The sequence below is a fragment of the Martes martes genome, assembly GCF_963455335.1.
Source record: "Martes martes genome assembly, chromosome: 10".
NCBI lineage: Eukaryota > Metazoa > Chordata > Mammalia > Carnivora > Mustelidae > Martes > Martes martes.
Window position 1 is genome coordinate 87,551,827 of NC_137898.1, and position 16,975 is coordinate 87,568,801.

A 16,975-nucleotide genomic window follows, 5' to 3' on the forward strand; every position below is an offset into this window, starting at 1 on the left:
AGAGAACATTATTGTCAGTAGTTTAGAATCTGTTTTGTGTTTAGGCCTAATTATCTTGATTTTGGTGATTCTTTGAATATTTACTTGGTGCTGATGATACTATGACATTTTCCCCTCTTTTTCAATCTGCTTATTTTTAGGTCCTGCAATTTCAAGAATAGAGAGCCATCCTGGTATCTTACCAAGAAATTCATCAGGTAATGGGTGAATATATTTTCCAATATTGAATAATTGTCTTTTGTTGAAAGGACTTGCTGGGTATTTGACATGTTTTTTTCTATTTCTATATTTACCTTTTTAATACTGAACTTTATTCATCAAGGAAATTGAAATTCATTTCAATAATGATGTAGTAATTTAAAGGTGTAATATGCCATGCTTATTATTACTAAGAGGTATAACAAATTTTTATCTTAATGACTGATTTTTTTTTATTATTTTTAAGCTTTTTCCTGTCAGAGGCAAACACTTAACCCTTCTGGAGGCTCAGGGGTGACCAATATAGACAGCAGTGGTGAAACAGATGGATCTGGGGGTATGTCAGATTTTATTACTATCAGATGAGTAATAACTATTGGATTTCAGACAACTGTAAGTAGAATCTAAAAATCTTGGGGTTTTTTTTCTGATTAATTCACCCTTAACAATTGGAACATCCTTCTTCTTAAAAGTGGAATAATTTCTATTTTATTGTATCTCTGATGTCTTCGCACTATACTCTGTTTCATCTTAAGGTAAAGAACAAGCTACATTCCACTGACCATGTCCTGAACCTCAGTATTTCTGTAACACATAAGAGTATATTAGCAAATACTTTATTTCCTTATTAAAGGCAGTCATTGTGAACTCTTGGGATTGCTGACTGCTGACTAAAAAGGGACCAGCTGCTAGAGAAAGTGCTGCACATAATAAATTTGTGTTTGGAGAAAAATCATCATTTAAAAAAAAAAAAAAAAAAGGAAAAGATGAAGAATACCTTTGTACCCAAGTACCCAATCTTGTTCTACTTTTAATTCCTCATTGCTTTTTTCACCATTTCATCTTGACTCTGATAAGGCATCCCAGAATTCACTTTTAATAAATGATGGGGAACTGTGAATTGAAGCTCATGTTGAAAAAGTAAATTCAGAATTTAGATTATAATTTCTCTTGATGAGTAAGATAAACCATACATCCTGTACGGGATGGTTGTGGAGTCCTCTCTCCCATGGCCTCCAGCAGAGGATTCTGAATACAAGTGATGCCTGATCACTTTCATTGACTTGCTGAACCCAGAGTAATCTGGGTTGGCTTAAATGCTAATGTGATTTAGGAGGGAAAAAGACAAATCTAGACTAGTAAGTAGATAGATCTGGACCCTACTCCCAGATTCTGTATCTATCTACCTGTTGTGATCTTAAAAAAGTCACTTTACTTCTCTGGGTGCCTTTTTCATCTGTAAGATGACATAGCATGAAATAGTGGGGAACACTATTTAGAAATGAGAGGTGTTCTGAATTCTTGTACTAATTCTGGTACTAAATAGCTGCCTAAGACATGGAAGGTAACTAAGCACCCTAATTTGTAACTTTCTGAGTCTAACACCCTCCCTGTCTTTCACAGAGGGCTATTGTCAGAGTCTGTGAAAATAATGTTTAGAGAAGTGATTTTTCAAGATAGATAAGTGAGAGAATATGTGTGTAGAGAATTAATTATATAATTAGATTTATTAATTTGTTCCATTAACATTTATCTGGCCCCTTCTAATCTGTGCTAGGCATTGTAGATACAGACTTTAATAAAACATAGTTCCATGTGTTGAGGAGCAGTGGGAATAATAAATGTATGTATACAAATTTTACCTACATGTTTATATATATAACACAATAATGTTGTCAGGTAAGTGCTGAGGTCTATGTGAGGTGCCATGAGGTTAATTACTTATTATTTTAGCCTGAAAGATCAGCATGGAATTAGATTTATATGACTAGATATTAGGATGTGTTACTCAAATTCAGAGCAAAAACTCAATATGTATATAAACTGATTTCCTAAAATATTATAAAAAATTTATTCTCCAAAAGTGTTGAATGTCTGTGTTGACTCCAGTCTTAACAAGGTAAGTGCTAAATGTTTTCTTGGGGAAGGAAGAGGGGGATCCTTTTTTATTTTTTTTGAGATGTAATTCACATACCATAAAAATTCACCATTTAAAGTGTATGATTTGGAGCACCTGGGTGGCTCAGTCGTTAAGCGTATGACATTGGCTGAGGTCGTGATCCCAGGGTCCTGGGATCAAGCCCTGCATCATGCTCCCTGCTTGGCAGGAAATCTACTTCTCCCTCTCCCACTCCCCCTGCTTCCGTTCCCTCTCTTGCTGTGTCTCTCTCTGTCAAATAAATAAGTAAAATCTTTTTAAAAAAATAATAAAGTTTATGATTTATTGGTTTTTACTGTTTTTACAAAACTGATTGATTTTCAGAATATTTCCTTTGCCAAAAAAGAAACCCCATTCTCATTAGCAGTTCCTCCCCATTCTCACCTTCCCCCAGTCTCTGCCAACCACTGATCTGCTTTCTGCCTCTACAGATTTGCCTGTTTTGGCAAATCTGTATTTGTCTATTCTACCTATTCCACATAGGTACAAGCATACAATATGTGTTCTTTTGTGGATGGCTTCTTTCACTTAGCATAATATTTTCATCCATATTTCATGTCAATATTTCATTACTTTTTACAGCCTCATTATAGTCCATTGTGTGGATAAGACTACATTTTGTGTGTTCACTTATCAGTTGATGGGCTTTTGGGTCATTTCCATCTTTTGGCTATTACAAATGATGCTGCTATAAACATTCTTGTGCAAGTTTTGTATGTAAATATATTCATTCCTTTTGGGTATATACCTAGGAGTGGAACTGCTGGGTCATGTGGTATCCCTATGTTTAACATTTTGAAGAACTGCCAGGCTTTTTCCAGGGTGACCATACTGTTTTTCACATTTACACACTAGCATGTGTAATAATTTTTATTTTTCCACATCCTTACCAACACTTGTCATGTCTATTTTTATTGTAGCCATCCTAGTGGATGTGAAGTGATATCTACTCACTGTAGTTTTGATCTATATTTCCCTAATGACTAACAATGTTAAGCAAATATTCTTGTGTTTATTGGCCATTTATATGTCTTCTTTGGAGAAATGTCTATTCAGCTTCTTTGCCCATTTTTTAAAATGGGTTATTTGTCTTTATTTTTGAGTCAAAAGAACTTTTTATGTATTCTGGATCCAAATCCCTTACCAGATATATGATTTGCAAATATTTCTTTTCTCATTCTGGGAGTTTAGTTTCTCAGCTTCTTGATGGTGCTCATTGAAGCATAAAACATTTAGCCTTGATAAAGTCTAGCTGTCCATTTTTTCTTTTTTCCCTTGTGCTTTTGGTATCACAGCTAAGAAACCACTGCCTAATTTTTTCATGAAGATTTGCTTTTATGTTTTCCTCTCAGAGTTTTATAATTTTACCTCTTATGTTTTGGTCTGCAATCAATTTTAGTTAATTCTTGCATATGGTGTGAGGTAGGTGTCCAATTTTTGCATGCAGATAACTAGTTTGACACAGCACTGTTTAAAAGACTTTCGTCTCCTTTGAATGCTCTTGGCACCCTTGTCAAAAATCAACTGACCGTAGACACATGGGCTTATTCTGTACTTTCATTTCTGTTCCACTGACATTCCATTGTCTCTCTTTATGGCAGTACCACACTGTTAATTACTGGTGCTTTACAGTAATTTTGAAATCAGGAAGTACAGCTTCTGCATCCTTGCTCTTGTTTTTCTAGATAAATTTGGCTATTTTATGTGTCTCTCTCGCTCTCTCTTTCTTTCTTTTTTTTTTTTTTTTAAGATTTTTTAATTGAGAGAAAGAGAAAGAAAGAGAGCATGAGAGGGGAGAGGTCAGAGGGAGAAACAGACTCCCTGCCAGGCAAGGAGCCCAATGTGGGACTCAATCCTGTGACTCCAGGATTATGACCTGAGCCAAAGGCAGTTGCTTAACCACTGAGCCACCCAGGTGCCCCTATTCTGTCTCTCTTATATTTCCATATGAATTTTAGGATCATCTGTCAATTTCTGGGGAAAAGAAAAAAAAAAGCCAGCTTGAATTTTGGTAAGGATTGATCTGTAGATGACTTTAGGGAGTAAAGCCATCTTAACAATATTGAGCCCTTCAGTTCATGAACATGGGATGCCTTTCTATTTATTTAGATCTTTAATTTGTTTCAGTGATATTTTTTCAGTTTTCAGTGTACAGCTCTTGCTCTTTGATTCCTAAATACTTTATTCTTTTTGATGCTATAATAAATTCCAGTATTTCCTTAGTTTCATTTTCTAAATATCCATTGCTAGTTTTTACAACTGATATTTGATGGTTTGACATTGTGTCCTGCAACCTTGCTAAATTTGTTAATTCTGTGTATGTGTTCTGTGTGTGTGTGTGTGTGTGTGTGTGTGTATTCCTTAGGAATTTCTATATTAGCTCATGCCATCTCTGAACAGAGGGAGTTTTTTTCTTTCTTTTCCATCTGGATGCCTTTTCTGTCTTTTCCTTGCCTGCTTTCCCTGGCGAGGACCCCTAGTACAATGTTGAAAATAAGTGGGGAGAGCAGACCGCCTTGTCTTTCTTCTGTACTTAGTTTTCAGACTGAGGGTGATGTTAGCTGTGAGTTTTTTCAGGATGACTTTTTTTGGTGTGATGAAGTTTCCTTCTCTTCTGAGTTTATTGAATGTTTTTATTATGAAAGGGAGTTGGATTTTGCACATGCATTTTCCTCATCTGTGGAGATAATCATGTGGTCTTTGTCCTTTATTATATTATATATTTTATATATGATTATATATATAACATATGATATATAATTATATATTATATATGTAATAAAATATATAATTATACATAATAATTTTTATATATAACATATATAATTTTATATTATATTATATTATATTATATAAAGGTATATTAGTTACATTGATTGATTACATTTCATTCCTGGGGTAAATCCCAAGCATGGTATATAATCCATTTTGTATCTTGCTAGATTTGATTTGCTGATATTTTGTTGAAGATTTTGTGTATGTATTCACAAGGGATTTTGGACTGTTGTTTTCTTGAGATATTTTTATCTGGTTTAACTCTTAGGGTAATACTGCTTACTAGAATGTAGCAGGAAGTGTTTTCTTCTTTAAAAGAGTTTATGAAGAATTGGTTTTCATTTTTGCTTTAACATTTCGTGGAATTCTCCACTGAAGTCCTCTGGTCCTGGGATTTTGTGCATGTGTGGGAAAGTTTTTGTTTTGTTTTATTTGAGGTTTTTTTTGTGTGTGTGTGTAAAGGTTTTTGATTACTTGTTATTGTTATATTGAGACTATTTCTTCTTGGGTCAGTTTCCGTAGTTTTTATCTTTGTAGAAATTTGTCCATTTCATCCAGATTACATAAAATTGTAGCATAAAATTGTTCATAGTATTTCTTTGCAAATCCTTTTTATTTCTATAATGATAGTAATAATGTTTCCTCCTTCTTTCCTGATTTTAAGTCTTCTTTCTTTTTTTCTAGCTAAAAACGGAACCTACTTTTGATTTCATTGATTTTTTTCTATTGTTTTCCGTTCTCTATTTCATTTCGTAATGTATTTTCTGGTACATCAGCAGCTCACAGAGTGTAGTTGGGAAACCCTTAGCCTCCTTCAGCAGGTCGTTGAAATTGATATTGTTTTCATAATAACACCAAGACTCTGCACTGTAAAGCATTCTGATTTTGAAGCAGAGATGAGAATCTTCTCTTTTTTATTTAGCCTGGTATTAAAGAGTTTGCAAAGTTGTAAAACAATGCCACTGTCACTAATATTTTTTGGGGGGGAAATAGAATTAGTTTTCATTTAAAAATGTACCATTTATAGTGATACATTTTCCTATTTTAAAATGAACTATTAAATCTTTTTACTAGAGATTTTTACCAAAAAAGCCCTTAGGAGTCTTCAGAGAATTTTAATAGTGTAAAGAGGCCTGTGATCAAAAAGTTTTAAAGCTGCTGTTATATATTATTTAGTCTTTTTTAAAAATTGTGATTTTAGAGATTCCTTTTTATCTCTAAACAAAATGGAAAAGCTAAATAATTTATTCAGTATTTTATGCATAAGAGCCAGGATTAAAAACTGAGTTTTTCATATTCCAGAATTTATACCCTTCAAAAATTATACTGTTCTGTCCTTTGCTTTATTTTGACTAGCTAATTATTTGACTTTTCTTCTTTTCTACATTGACTAATTAGTCAGTCTTTTAGAGTATTTTCTCAGTACTGTGTGGTAAGGTGTTAGATACTGTAAATACAGTTTTTCTCAGACCATAATGATTCTTTGGCGTTTCCTCAACAGTGAGATGTGTCATGGCAATGCTGAGAAAGAGAATCAGGGATGAGAAGACCAATGTCAGGAAGTCTGCACTGCAGGTGTGAGTTTTTTCTAGATATCCTTGAATATGCTCTCTTTTTAGCACTAAAAACTTGGAAATATTTTGTAAAAACCCCAGCCATAGTCATTATTTAACTTCTTTTTTACTTAACATTTGTTCACTTTGATCCTGTTGCATATATAAATTACAGAGATGATCTAAAGGTTTGTCTGTTTTTAAGTTTCCTGGTGGGTTGTTGGCTTTTTAAGAATCAGATATTTAGGGGCGCCTAGGTGGCTCAGTGCGTTAAAGCCTCTGCCTTCGGCTCAGGTCATGATCCCAGGGTCCTGGGATCTAGCTCCGCATCAGGCCCTCTGCTCAGCAGGGAGCCTGCTTCCTCCTCTCTCTCTCTGCCTGCCTCTCTGCCTACCTGTGATCTCTATCTGTCAAATAAATAAATAAAATCTTAAAAAAAAAAAAGGATCAGATATTTATATCCTTAGCTTTTTTTTTGGATTAGGGATTCTTTATCTAGGAACCGTGGATGGATTTTGTTAGGGTGCATGTAACCACTGAATTTGTTTGTAAATACTTGTTTATGTAAAATGTATGTCAAATTTTCTCCAGAGAGAGGCCTGAACTTTGATTAGATTCTAAAAAGGTGAGATGTTACTGGGTGGAGGGATGGATCCATGACCTCAAAAGTTTTAAGAATCACAGATTTAAGTCTTATTTTTGTCTACAGTGTGTCTTTTTACTGCCAATAAGTCATCAGTTCGTGTTACATATGTTCCTTCTAGGTACTAGTGAGTATTTTGAAACACTGTGATATCTCCAGTATGAAAGAAGAGCTATCACTTCTGCAAGACCAGTGTCGGGACCCTGCAGTATCTGTCCGAAAGCAGGCCTTACAGTCTCTTACAGAACTTCTTGTGGTGAGGAATAGTGTATTTTTATGTGAAAAATAATTCAGCATAAATAATTACCTCTTGCTAAATATTAAGTTGACTAGTGGAAATTCTACCAAGTCTACTGTAGGACTACATACAGTGTAAGGGAAGAGGTATCTTTCAATTACGTATGATAATGTTTCATATTAATATAAATTATGAACTAATACTAGAGAATGCTAGTGATTAGCCTTTTTTTTACTTTAACTTAAATCTCCCATAGAAATGTGAATTTTAAAATGAATTTTGTTAGGTCAGAGACCTAGATTAATTTTTCCACATTAAAACCTATTAGATGATATTGCCAAAAGAACAGATCCACTAATCTGATATGTAATTTACTTCTGCCAAATAATTAGCTTTTGAAGAATTTTAAAAGCATGTTTATTTCTTTACTTCATGATAGAGAGCAATAGGCAATGCATACATTTACTTCCTCTGTCAGCATCTATTCTAATTGTTCCTTGGAGTAAGCATTCATCTTTTGTTCTTGATCTTGAATTACCAAAAAGTGCTGATTTACTACTAATAATACTGTAATGACTTCCTAAGTTTAAAATTTCAATATGCACTAATAATACAGTAATTGGGGATTGGGACTTTGTTTTAACATATATTTCAAATGTTGATTTTTTTTTTTTTCACTTTGATGGTTTATTTGTATGTGTGATTATTTTTAATCTGTCTCAATATTGACCACAGCCTCACTGATTTGTATTTAGACTTCTGGTAGCATCAGACTTCTTTATGACTTCATGATGTTTAATTCCTAAGGCCCAACCTGGATGTGTCCAGATACAGAAAGCCTGGCTGATAGGGACCATCCCAGCTGTGATGGACTGTGAGAGCACAGTGCAGGAAAAGGCTCTGGAATGCCTTGACCAGCTCCTGTTACAGAACATTAAGCATTACAATAAATTCCATACTGGAGACAATAGCCAGGTACTGGCTTGGGCACTTCTTACTCTCCTTAGTACAGAAAACCAGGAACTGAGGTATGTAATTCAAATTGCTTAGCATTTTTGTAGTGACAGTTTTTTGTGAAGCTTTTGATTACCTCCTTTTGCTTTTCTCTGAGTGTTTGAATTAATGTCTTATTACATAGTAGAAAGTACTGATGGACATGATATATTAAGAGTAACTTTCCAGATACTCATTTTTATAAAAGATGACTTCCTAGTTCTTTCAAATTAAACTTTTCCTGACATCTTATTGGATTGGTTGACTTAATACGACGGCAGTATTTTTTTCCCATTTGATAACATTTACTGAGCATACACTCTACAGTGAATACTGTAGTGAGGGGTTAACACCTGTTGTATTGCTAAATTTTATCTATACTGTAGTAATCTTACAATTAGCTTGTGTTTACACTACCTTGAGTGACTTTTTTTTTTAATCATATAAGAAACACTTCCAGATTGTTTACATGTAGTCATGAAGGAATTATCACACAGTAGAAACATAGTAGATTTTGTATTGTAAAATGCTGTTCTGTGGCCCTGACAAATCAACCAGTAAAATGGTGCTTAGCAGGGGCTATGGAGAAAGCAATGGGAAGTTACTATTAAATGGATGCAAAGTTTCACTGTGAGATGATAACAGAGTCCTGGGGATGGATGATTGGCACAACAGTGTGACTCCACTGAACTATATACCTAAAAATCGTTAAAATGGTAAATTTTATTATGTGTATTTTACCACAAGAAAAAAAAAATTATTTGCCCAAAATTAGGAAGGAGAGTACAGAATTAGAGTCTTAAGTGTAAAAAAGTTTTGGAATAGCCATTATAGAAAATGAGCTAGGGCAGCAGTCCTCAAAGTGTGATGGATTCATGAGCTCAGACTATTTTGATCATTATATTAAGATGTTATGTGTCTTTTTTCACTTTTATTCTTTTACAGTACAATAGAGTTTTCTGGAACCATATGATAATATTTGAAGCAAATAGAATGCAGAGGCAATTATAATAATCCACCTGATTTCTGTTTAGGACAGACCATAAAGAGATTTACAAAAAGTAAAAAGCAATGACACTGTTCTTACCAAGTTTATTTTGTTTTGAGAAAGATTATTTTTTTGTAAAACAATGCATTTATGTTAACTTATAATTGGCTTATTGTTATTTTTAGATTAGTAGATAGGTTTTTTAAATTTCTCAGTTTTAATTTCTGCATAGCAGGATATAGCCCACATAAACCAAAGCTCTTCAAGGTGGTGCATAATTTTTTTAGTTCAAAAGTGCCCAAAGATGAAAAAATGTGAGAACCACTGAGCTTGGGAATCATTTTTTCAAAAGGATTATTAAGAAAAGTAAGGGCTGGTGGAAGGAACAGAGTTCTATAAACATTTGTAAACAAAATCTTGTGGTATGTTCTTTGATAAACAGAAAGTAGCTAGAACATTAGGACATGTTCAAGAAGAGAGACTTAACAGAACAGATGACTTTTGAATTTGAATATTGAAGGCTAATAAGGAGGCAGAAGAGGAAACAAACAGCCAGTGTAAAGCCATGGAAGCATAAGCAGTGCGTCCTATTAGGAGCCATAGGATTTCACTGTGGGTAGAGAAATGGTGCCTGTCAGACTACATAAAATGAAAGGAGATGTTAAGCAGGGTCCACATACTGCAAAGTTGTAACATAACATACCAGGGAGTTTGACTTTAGATAGAAAACAGAATGGGAGGGGGAGGCTGCTGATGAATTTAAAGTGGATGGGTAATACAGGATTTTATATTTTTGGAAATATTAACCTTGAAAATAAAACACCCAATTATTTTACCAGCAAAATGGGTTTATACAGGAATAGCATAGCTATGACAAATAGCTTATTCCTCTTGGGAATACAAGTCATAACCCTTCCTGTTGGGTCTGAAATTGATGACCAGTGGTAGGCATGAGAGCTCCCCCTGCTGGCTTCTCAGCTCCACTTTCAGTTTCACAGGAAGTGTAGAAAGGGACTTGTGCTTGGTGACCAGGAGAAAACTAGAATCTAAGAAAACAGGCCAACACTGAAATGATTTAAGTTAAAGATGATGAGGGGTTGCATCAAAGAGAAGGCATTAGAAGTGAAGAGAATGAAGTATATTTAACAAGTGGAAGTATAGAATTGGTAAAGTTTTGATTTGAGTGTTGAATCAGTGCACTTTCACTCTTCTTAAGCTGCTCACAGTCTAGTGGAAATAGACAAAATAAATTCAAAACTTTAGTAGAAAGTGAGCTTTAGGAGCAAAGAGGAAGGGCGTAGAGCAGTTTGGTGTTTTGTTTTTTTTTTTTTTTTTTTTTTAGCTCAGTTTGGCTTCCTATCAGTGGTGGCAAGAGCTGAATTATCCCCAGCGGTAGATTAAGTAGAATTAACCAGGCAGCCATAATAGTGAGTTCCCAGACAGAAAATAGCAATACAAAGGCTTAGAGGCCTGAAGGCTCCCTGATTCTGTCCAAAATAACTGGTCATTGGGATTTCCATTCACTGAGGTATGGAAAGCAGAATCAGGGCAGATTTCTTAACAGAGGGAGGGCAGGAGATGGAAGTCCAATTTAAATGTCTGCAGAGCAAAGGAAACAATTGACAAAACTGAGAGCCAGCCTATGGAATGGGAGAAGATATTTGCAAATGACACGTCATGTAAAGGGTTAGTACCCAAAATCTATAAACAACTTATCAAACTCAACACCCCCCAAAAAAATCCAGTTAAAAAATGTTCATCATCACTAGCCATCAGAGAGATTCAAATCAAAACCACATTGAGATACCACCTTACACCAGTTAGAATGGCCAAAATTAGCAAGACAGGAAACAACGTGTGTTGGAGAGGATGTGGAGAAAGGGGAACCCTCTTACACTGTTGGTGGGAATGCAAACTGGTGCAGCCACTTTGGAGAACAGTGTGGAGATTCCTCAGGAAATTAAAAATAGATCTTCCCTATGACCCTGCAATTGCACTGCTGGGTATTTACCCCAAAGATACAGATGTAGTGAAAAGAAGGGCCATCTGTACCCCAATGTTTATAGCAGCAATGGCCACAGTCGCCAAACTGTGGAAAGAACCAAGATGCCCTTCAACGGATGAATGGATAAGGAAGATGTGGTCCATATACACTATGGAGTATTATGCCTCCATCAGAAAGGACGAATACCCAACTTTTGTAGCAACATGGACAGGACTGGAAGAGATTATGTTGAGTGAAATAAGTCAAGCAGAGAAAGTCAAGTATCATATGGTTTCACTTATTGGTGGAGCATGACAAATAATATAGAGGACAAGGGTAGATGGAGAGGAGAAGGGAGTTGAGGGAAATTGGACGGGGAGGTGAACCATGAGAGACTATGGACTCTGAAAAACAACCTGAGGGTTTTGAAGGGGCGGGGTGGGAGGGTGGGGGAACCAGGTGGTGGGTATTAGGGAGGGCACAGATTGCATGGAGCACTGGGTGTGGTGAAAAAACAATGAATACTGTTACGCTGAAAATAAATAAAAAATTAAAAAAAAAAAAAAAAAAAAAAGAAATGGGCAGAAGAGGGCGCCTGGGTGGCTCAGTGGGTTAAAGCCTCTGCTTTCGGCTCAGGTCATGATCTCAGGGTCCTGGGATCGAGCCCCACATCGGGCTCTCTGCTCAGCAGGGAGCCTGCTTCCTCCTCTCTCTCTGCCTGCCTCTCTGCCTGCTTGTGATCTCTGTCTGTCAAATAAATAAATAAAATATTTAAAAAAAAAAAAAAAAGAAATGGGCAGAAGACATGAATAGACACTTTTCCAAAGACGATATCCAGATGGCTAACAGACACATTAAAAGATGCTCAACATCACACATCATCAGAGCAATACAAATCAAAATCACAATGAGATACCACCTCACACCTGTCAGAATGGCTAAAATTAACAAGTGAGGAAACAACAGATGTTGGCGAGGATGGTGGAGAAAGGGGAACCCTCTTGCACTGTTGGGAATGCAAGCTGGTACAGCCCCTCTGGAAAACAGTATGGAGGTTCCTCAAGAAGTTAAAAATAGAGCTATGCTATGACCCAGAATTGCACTGTGAGATATTTATCCAAATAATACAAAAATACTAATTTGAAGGGGCACATGCACCACAGTGTTTATAGCAGTATCAACAATAAGCAAATTATGGAAATGTTCATCAACTATGAATGGATAAAGTTGTGGGGGGTGGTATGTATTTAATGGATGTGTTTAATGTATTTAATGGAATATTACTCTGTGATCAAAAAGAATGAAATCTTGTCATTTGCAAAAGTGGATGGAACTTAGACTGTATTATGCTAAATGAAGTAAGTCAGAGAAAGACAAATATATGATTTCACTCATATGTGGAATTTAAGAAACAAAACATGAATATGGGGAGGGGAAGGAAAGGAAAAATAAAATAAGATGAAAACAGAGAGGGAAGCAAACCATAAGAGACTCTTAAGTATACAGAACAAACTGAGGGTTGTTGGAGGTGAGGTGGGTGGGGTGATGGGTATTAGGAAGGACACTTGTTGGAATGAGCACTGGGTATTCTATGTGAGTGATGAATAACAAAATTTTATTTCTGAAATCAATACTACACTATATGTTAACTAACCTGATGTGTGCTTGCATTGTTTTGTTATGTCTAAGTGGAGACCTTTTGGTAATGAATGAGATCATCCAGGTTCTGTTGTAGAAAGAGAAGAGGACAAAGAATAGAACTTTTCAAAATCAGCCATTAGAGTGTTTTGAAGAAAAGGGATTAGGGAAGGGAAAAGCAAAGAGATCCAACAAGTAGACCATAGACCAGAGTACGAGGGCAGAGAGAGTAGTCAGTAATGTCTGGCAGAGATCATGGAAAATGGGGACTGAACATAGTCCATTGGTTTTGATATTAGGATAGAGGTCAGTGGTGTTGTACAAAAGAACCAGGTTAGTATCTGTTGACAACATTCTGACTTAATAGGGAGTGACTTGTGATCAACAGTGGGGCTAACTCAGGGGTAAGCTAATTGAGGGAGGCTTTTTGGGAACTGTTCAGCTGATGTGGAGGGGTGTGAGTTGTCAAATTTGAGGTTTCAAAACTGGAAGTTCAGAGGATTTTTTTCCCCCATTCTGTTCATTTCTTACAGTAAACATTACTAAATATTTTGTGTGATTCTTAATAAATTTTAAAATATTTGCTGATTGCGGGAACCTGGGTGGCTCAGTGGGTTAAAGCCTCTGCTTTCGGCTCAGGTCATGATCCCAGGGTCCTGGGATCGAGTCCCGCAGTGGGATCTCTGCTCAGCAGGGAGCCTGCTTCCTCCTCTCTCTCTGCCTGCCTCTCTGCCTACTTGTGATCTCTGTCTGTCAAATAAATAAAATCTTTAAAAAAAAAATTGCTGATTGCATGTATGTTGCTTTTGGACTGTAATCAGATATAAAGTATGAGTTACCTGCAGTAAAATTCTAGGTGTTTATAGATAGATAAACAGTAGCTAATTTATTAAAACCATTAATTTATATGGATATGCTTATTATGTGTAGGTGTGTTTATTTTGTTACAGTGGTCTTCTGTATGCTTTGAGAATTATTTTCATTTAGTGAGAAAGTCTTGGTATGTGAGTATGTGTGAGTGTGTGTGTGTTCCTAGAAGTTTTAAGAAATATTAATTGGAGGAAGAAGTGTATTTTTCTCTTTGCTTAGATAGGTAACACTTCATTCGTCTTATCAGTCATGTGATCTTGTTCAGTGCTATGGGAAGAAGTCAGATAAATGATATAAAAATAACACCAGCACTTTAATACACAAGAAGCATTTTTTGTCTTATTTTTAAAGGGTTAGAAGTATATATTTCTGAGTGGTATTGGCAGGTCATGGCAAAGTTTAGCTTGTTTAATATCACCATATTTAAATGCTAGAATGTCATTTGTCTCCAGTCTTTCCATTGAAAAATCAGCAATGTCTACATTTATTGTCACTAAAACCCTCTAAGCTCATGTATTTGCTGTTGGTAACCCATCCCTTATGTTTGTATAGCAGTTTTGGAGGAAACGAGGTTAAGAAGGTTCTCAAATGAATTGTGAAATTTTATTCTTTGCTTTAAAAATAAATACTTCAGGGGTGCCTGGATGGCTCAGTGGGTTAAAGCCTCTGCCTTCGGCTCAGGTCATGATACCAGGGTCCTAGGATCGAGCCCCACATCAGGCTCTCTGCTCGGCAGGGAGCCTGCCTCCCCTTCTCTCTCTGCCTGCCTCTCTGCCTACTTGTGATTTCTGTCTGTCAAATAAATAAAATCTTTAAAATAAATAAATAATAAGTACTTTATAAGGGGAGAAATAAATATATCTTATCCTGTATAAAAAAAATTTTAGGGGTGCCTGGGTGGCTCAGTTGCGTAAGTGACTGCCTTTGGCTCCAGTCATGATCCCAGGGTCCTGGGATGGAGCCCTACATCAGACTCCTTGCTCAGTGGGGAGACTGCTTCCCCTCTCCCTCTACCTGCTACTCTGCGTGCTTGGGCTCACTCTCTCTCTCTTTCTGTCAAATAAATAAAATTTAAAAAAAATATTTTTTAAAGATACCTAATTTGGTATCAAATGTGTCACTAGCCAGGAACTTCTGCATAGATGTTTGATGTACCAGAGGAGTCCTGGAGCAACAGAAGGTGGTAACCTTTCACTGAGGGCTGCTCTGAACAGTTTTGTATATTTACAGTTACAATTGTTCATTCCCGTCTTTTTTTCCAGCCGCTATTTAAATAAGGCTTTTCATATCTGGTCCAAGAAAGAGAAATTCTCATCCAGTTTTATAAACAATGTGATATCCTACACTGGCACACAACATTCTGCACCAGCCTGGATGCTGCTCTCCAAGATTGCTTGCTCATCCCCCAAGCTGGACTACACCAAAATAATAGAGTCTTGGGAGAAAATCAGCAGGTTTGCATGCTTATACTGTAGTTGCTGATAGACACTGAAGATTCTTGTAAACAAAGCTCATGTCTTAAGGAAGTGGGCTCTTTGGGGCGCCTGGGTGGCTAAGCATCTGTCTGCCTTCGGCTCAGGTCATGATCCCAGGTTCCTAGGATCGAGCCCCACATCCTGCTCTGCAGGAAGCCTGTTCTCCCTCTCCCACTCCCCCTGCTTATATTCTCTCTCTCGCTGTATCTCTCTCTGTCAAAAAAATAAATCTTTAAAAAGAAAAAAAGGAAGTGGGCTATTTCATAGCTATGCTTATACATAGATCTTGTCTTTATATTCTGGAATAAAAACAAACATGAAGATAAGAATAAGTTTTAAGCTTTCAGTTTATTACCCTTTGTCCCGGTAATTTAAGTGCCTTAATGCTCCTACAATTTGACTCCTAAACTATACTACCCTACATTCCTCCAGTATTAACAACCAGAGACTATTTTGTTGGCAGCAGAGTTTATTTTGGCTCTATATTCATATTCTTTATGTCATTTTCCTAGTCAACAGAATCCCAATTCAGACACCTTAGGACATATTCTGTGTGTTATTGGGCATATTGCGAAGCATCTTCCTAAGAGCACCCGGGACAAGGTGACCGGTGAGTGTCTGTTAGAAAATCTTGCAAAGGCTTTGCTTCTCAGTTTATATATGTTTTAAGCAGTTAAATTTGGAAGGTTTTGACATTCTTTTTAGATGTGGTCAAGTGTAAGCTGAATGGATTCCAGTGGTCTCTAGAGTTGATCAGCTCAGCTGTTGATACTTTACAAAGACTCTGTAGAGCATCTGCAGAGACACCTATGGAAGAACAGGTAGGCTACAAACTCTTCCTGGATATATTTGTCATTTATTTGTACTTAGACATATTACTCTGTTTTGAAGTTTGAAAAGTGTTCTCTTTGGAGAACTTAGAGGAATGGGTAGTCTCCAGCAGCTCATACTACAAGGAAATCCTTATGTGACAAGCAGTTGACATTCCCCAAGAAGATCTTGGCTACTAATGACACAGGGTTCCCTCAGGAAGTCACCATTTTGGTTCTAGGTACAGGTGTTTTCTAGGAAATGATTTCTGATCATTTGAGAGGTCATACTCCTGGAAAATACCTGTTCTGTTACTATAAGCCTATATTACTCTAATATCTCTTCCTGTATCACGTCCCCAAAGCTGGTCAGAGCCTATAGCTCATGTTTTCGGTAGACATACACACAAATCCAAACCAGGGTTTTGCATGAGACAGAGCCATTAATTTCTCTAATATTCGTATCAGTTTCTCTAGTAAGTTATTTTATTACCATGTATTCTGTTTTTGTCATGAAATATATTCCTAGACAATGCTAATCATAATGAAAAATTTTAGGACTAGGGTTATTAATAATGATTCTAGAAGTGAAAAGTTAATTTAAATAACTGCTGGAATATTTTTAAGTTTCCCAGAATAAAAATATTTTTGCTTCATTCAGCTACATTCCTATGCTTCCTTTTCTTATATAAGTTCCTTAAAGAAAGTCCTTCCTTGATAAGTTACATCTTCTATTTGTAGCAACAGATATAATAAGAAAGTATATTATAACTTTTTTTCCTTAGGACTGAAAACAGGTTGAAATGTACTTAACTAAAAATGCCCTGTTCTTTCCGTGTAAATGGTGTCTGGTGTTTTCCTGGAGTGTACCT

At 36.1% G+C, this 16,975-nt stretch overlaps 1 protein-coding gene across 1 annotated transcript in view; it reads left to right on the top strand.

Annotated features, from left to right (window-relative positions):
• Positions 1-16,975, top strand: part of NCAPD3 (non-SMC condensin II complex subunit D3) — a 75,887-nt gene that overhangs the window by 31,300 nt on the left and 27,612 nt on the right. The window contains exons 12-19 of the mRNA XM_080817829.1: positions 141-197; positions 446-535; positions 6,414-6,487; positions 7,230-7,364; positions 8,154-8,374; positions 15,082-15,273; positions 15,807-15,904; positions 16,000-16,115. Coding sequence (XP_080673955.1) covers positions 141-197; positions 446-535; positions 6,414-6,487; positions 7,230-7,364; positions 8,154-8,374; positions 15,082-15,273; positions 15,807-15,904; positions 16,000-16,115 — 983 coding nt within the window. The remainder of the gene's footprint in view (positions 1-140; positions 198-445; positions 536-6,413; positions 6,488-7,229; positions 7,365-8,153; positions 8,375-15,081; positions 15,274-15,806; positions 15,905-15,999; positions 16,116-16,975) is intronic.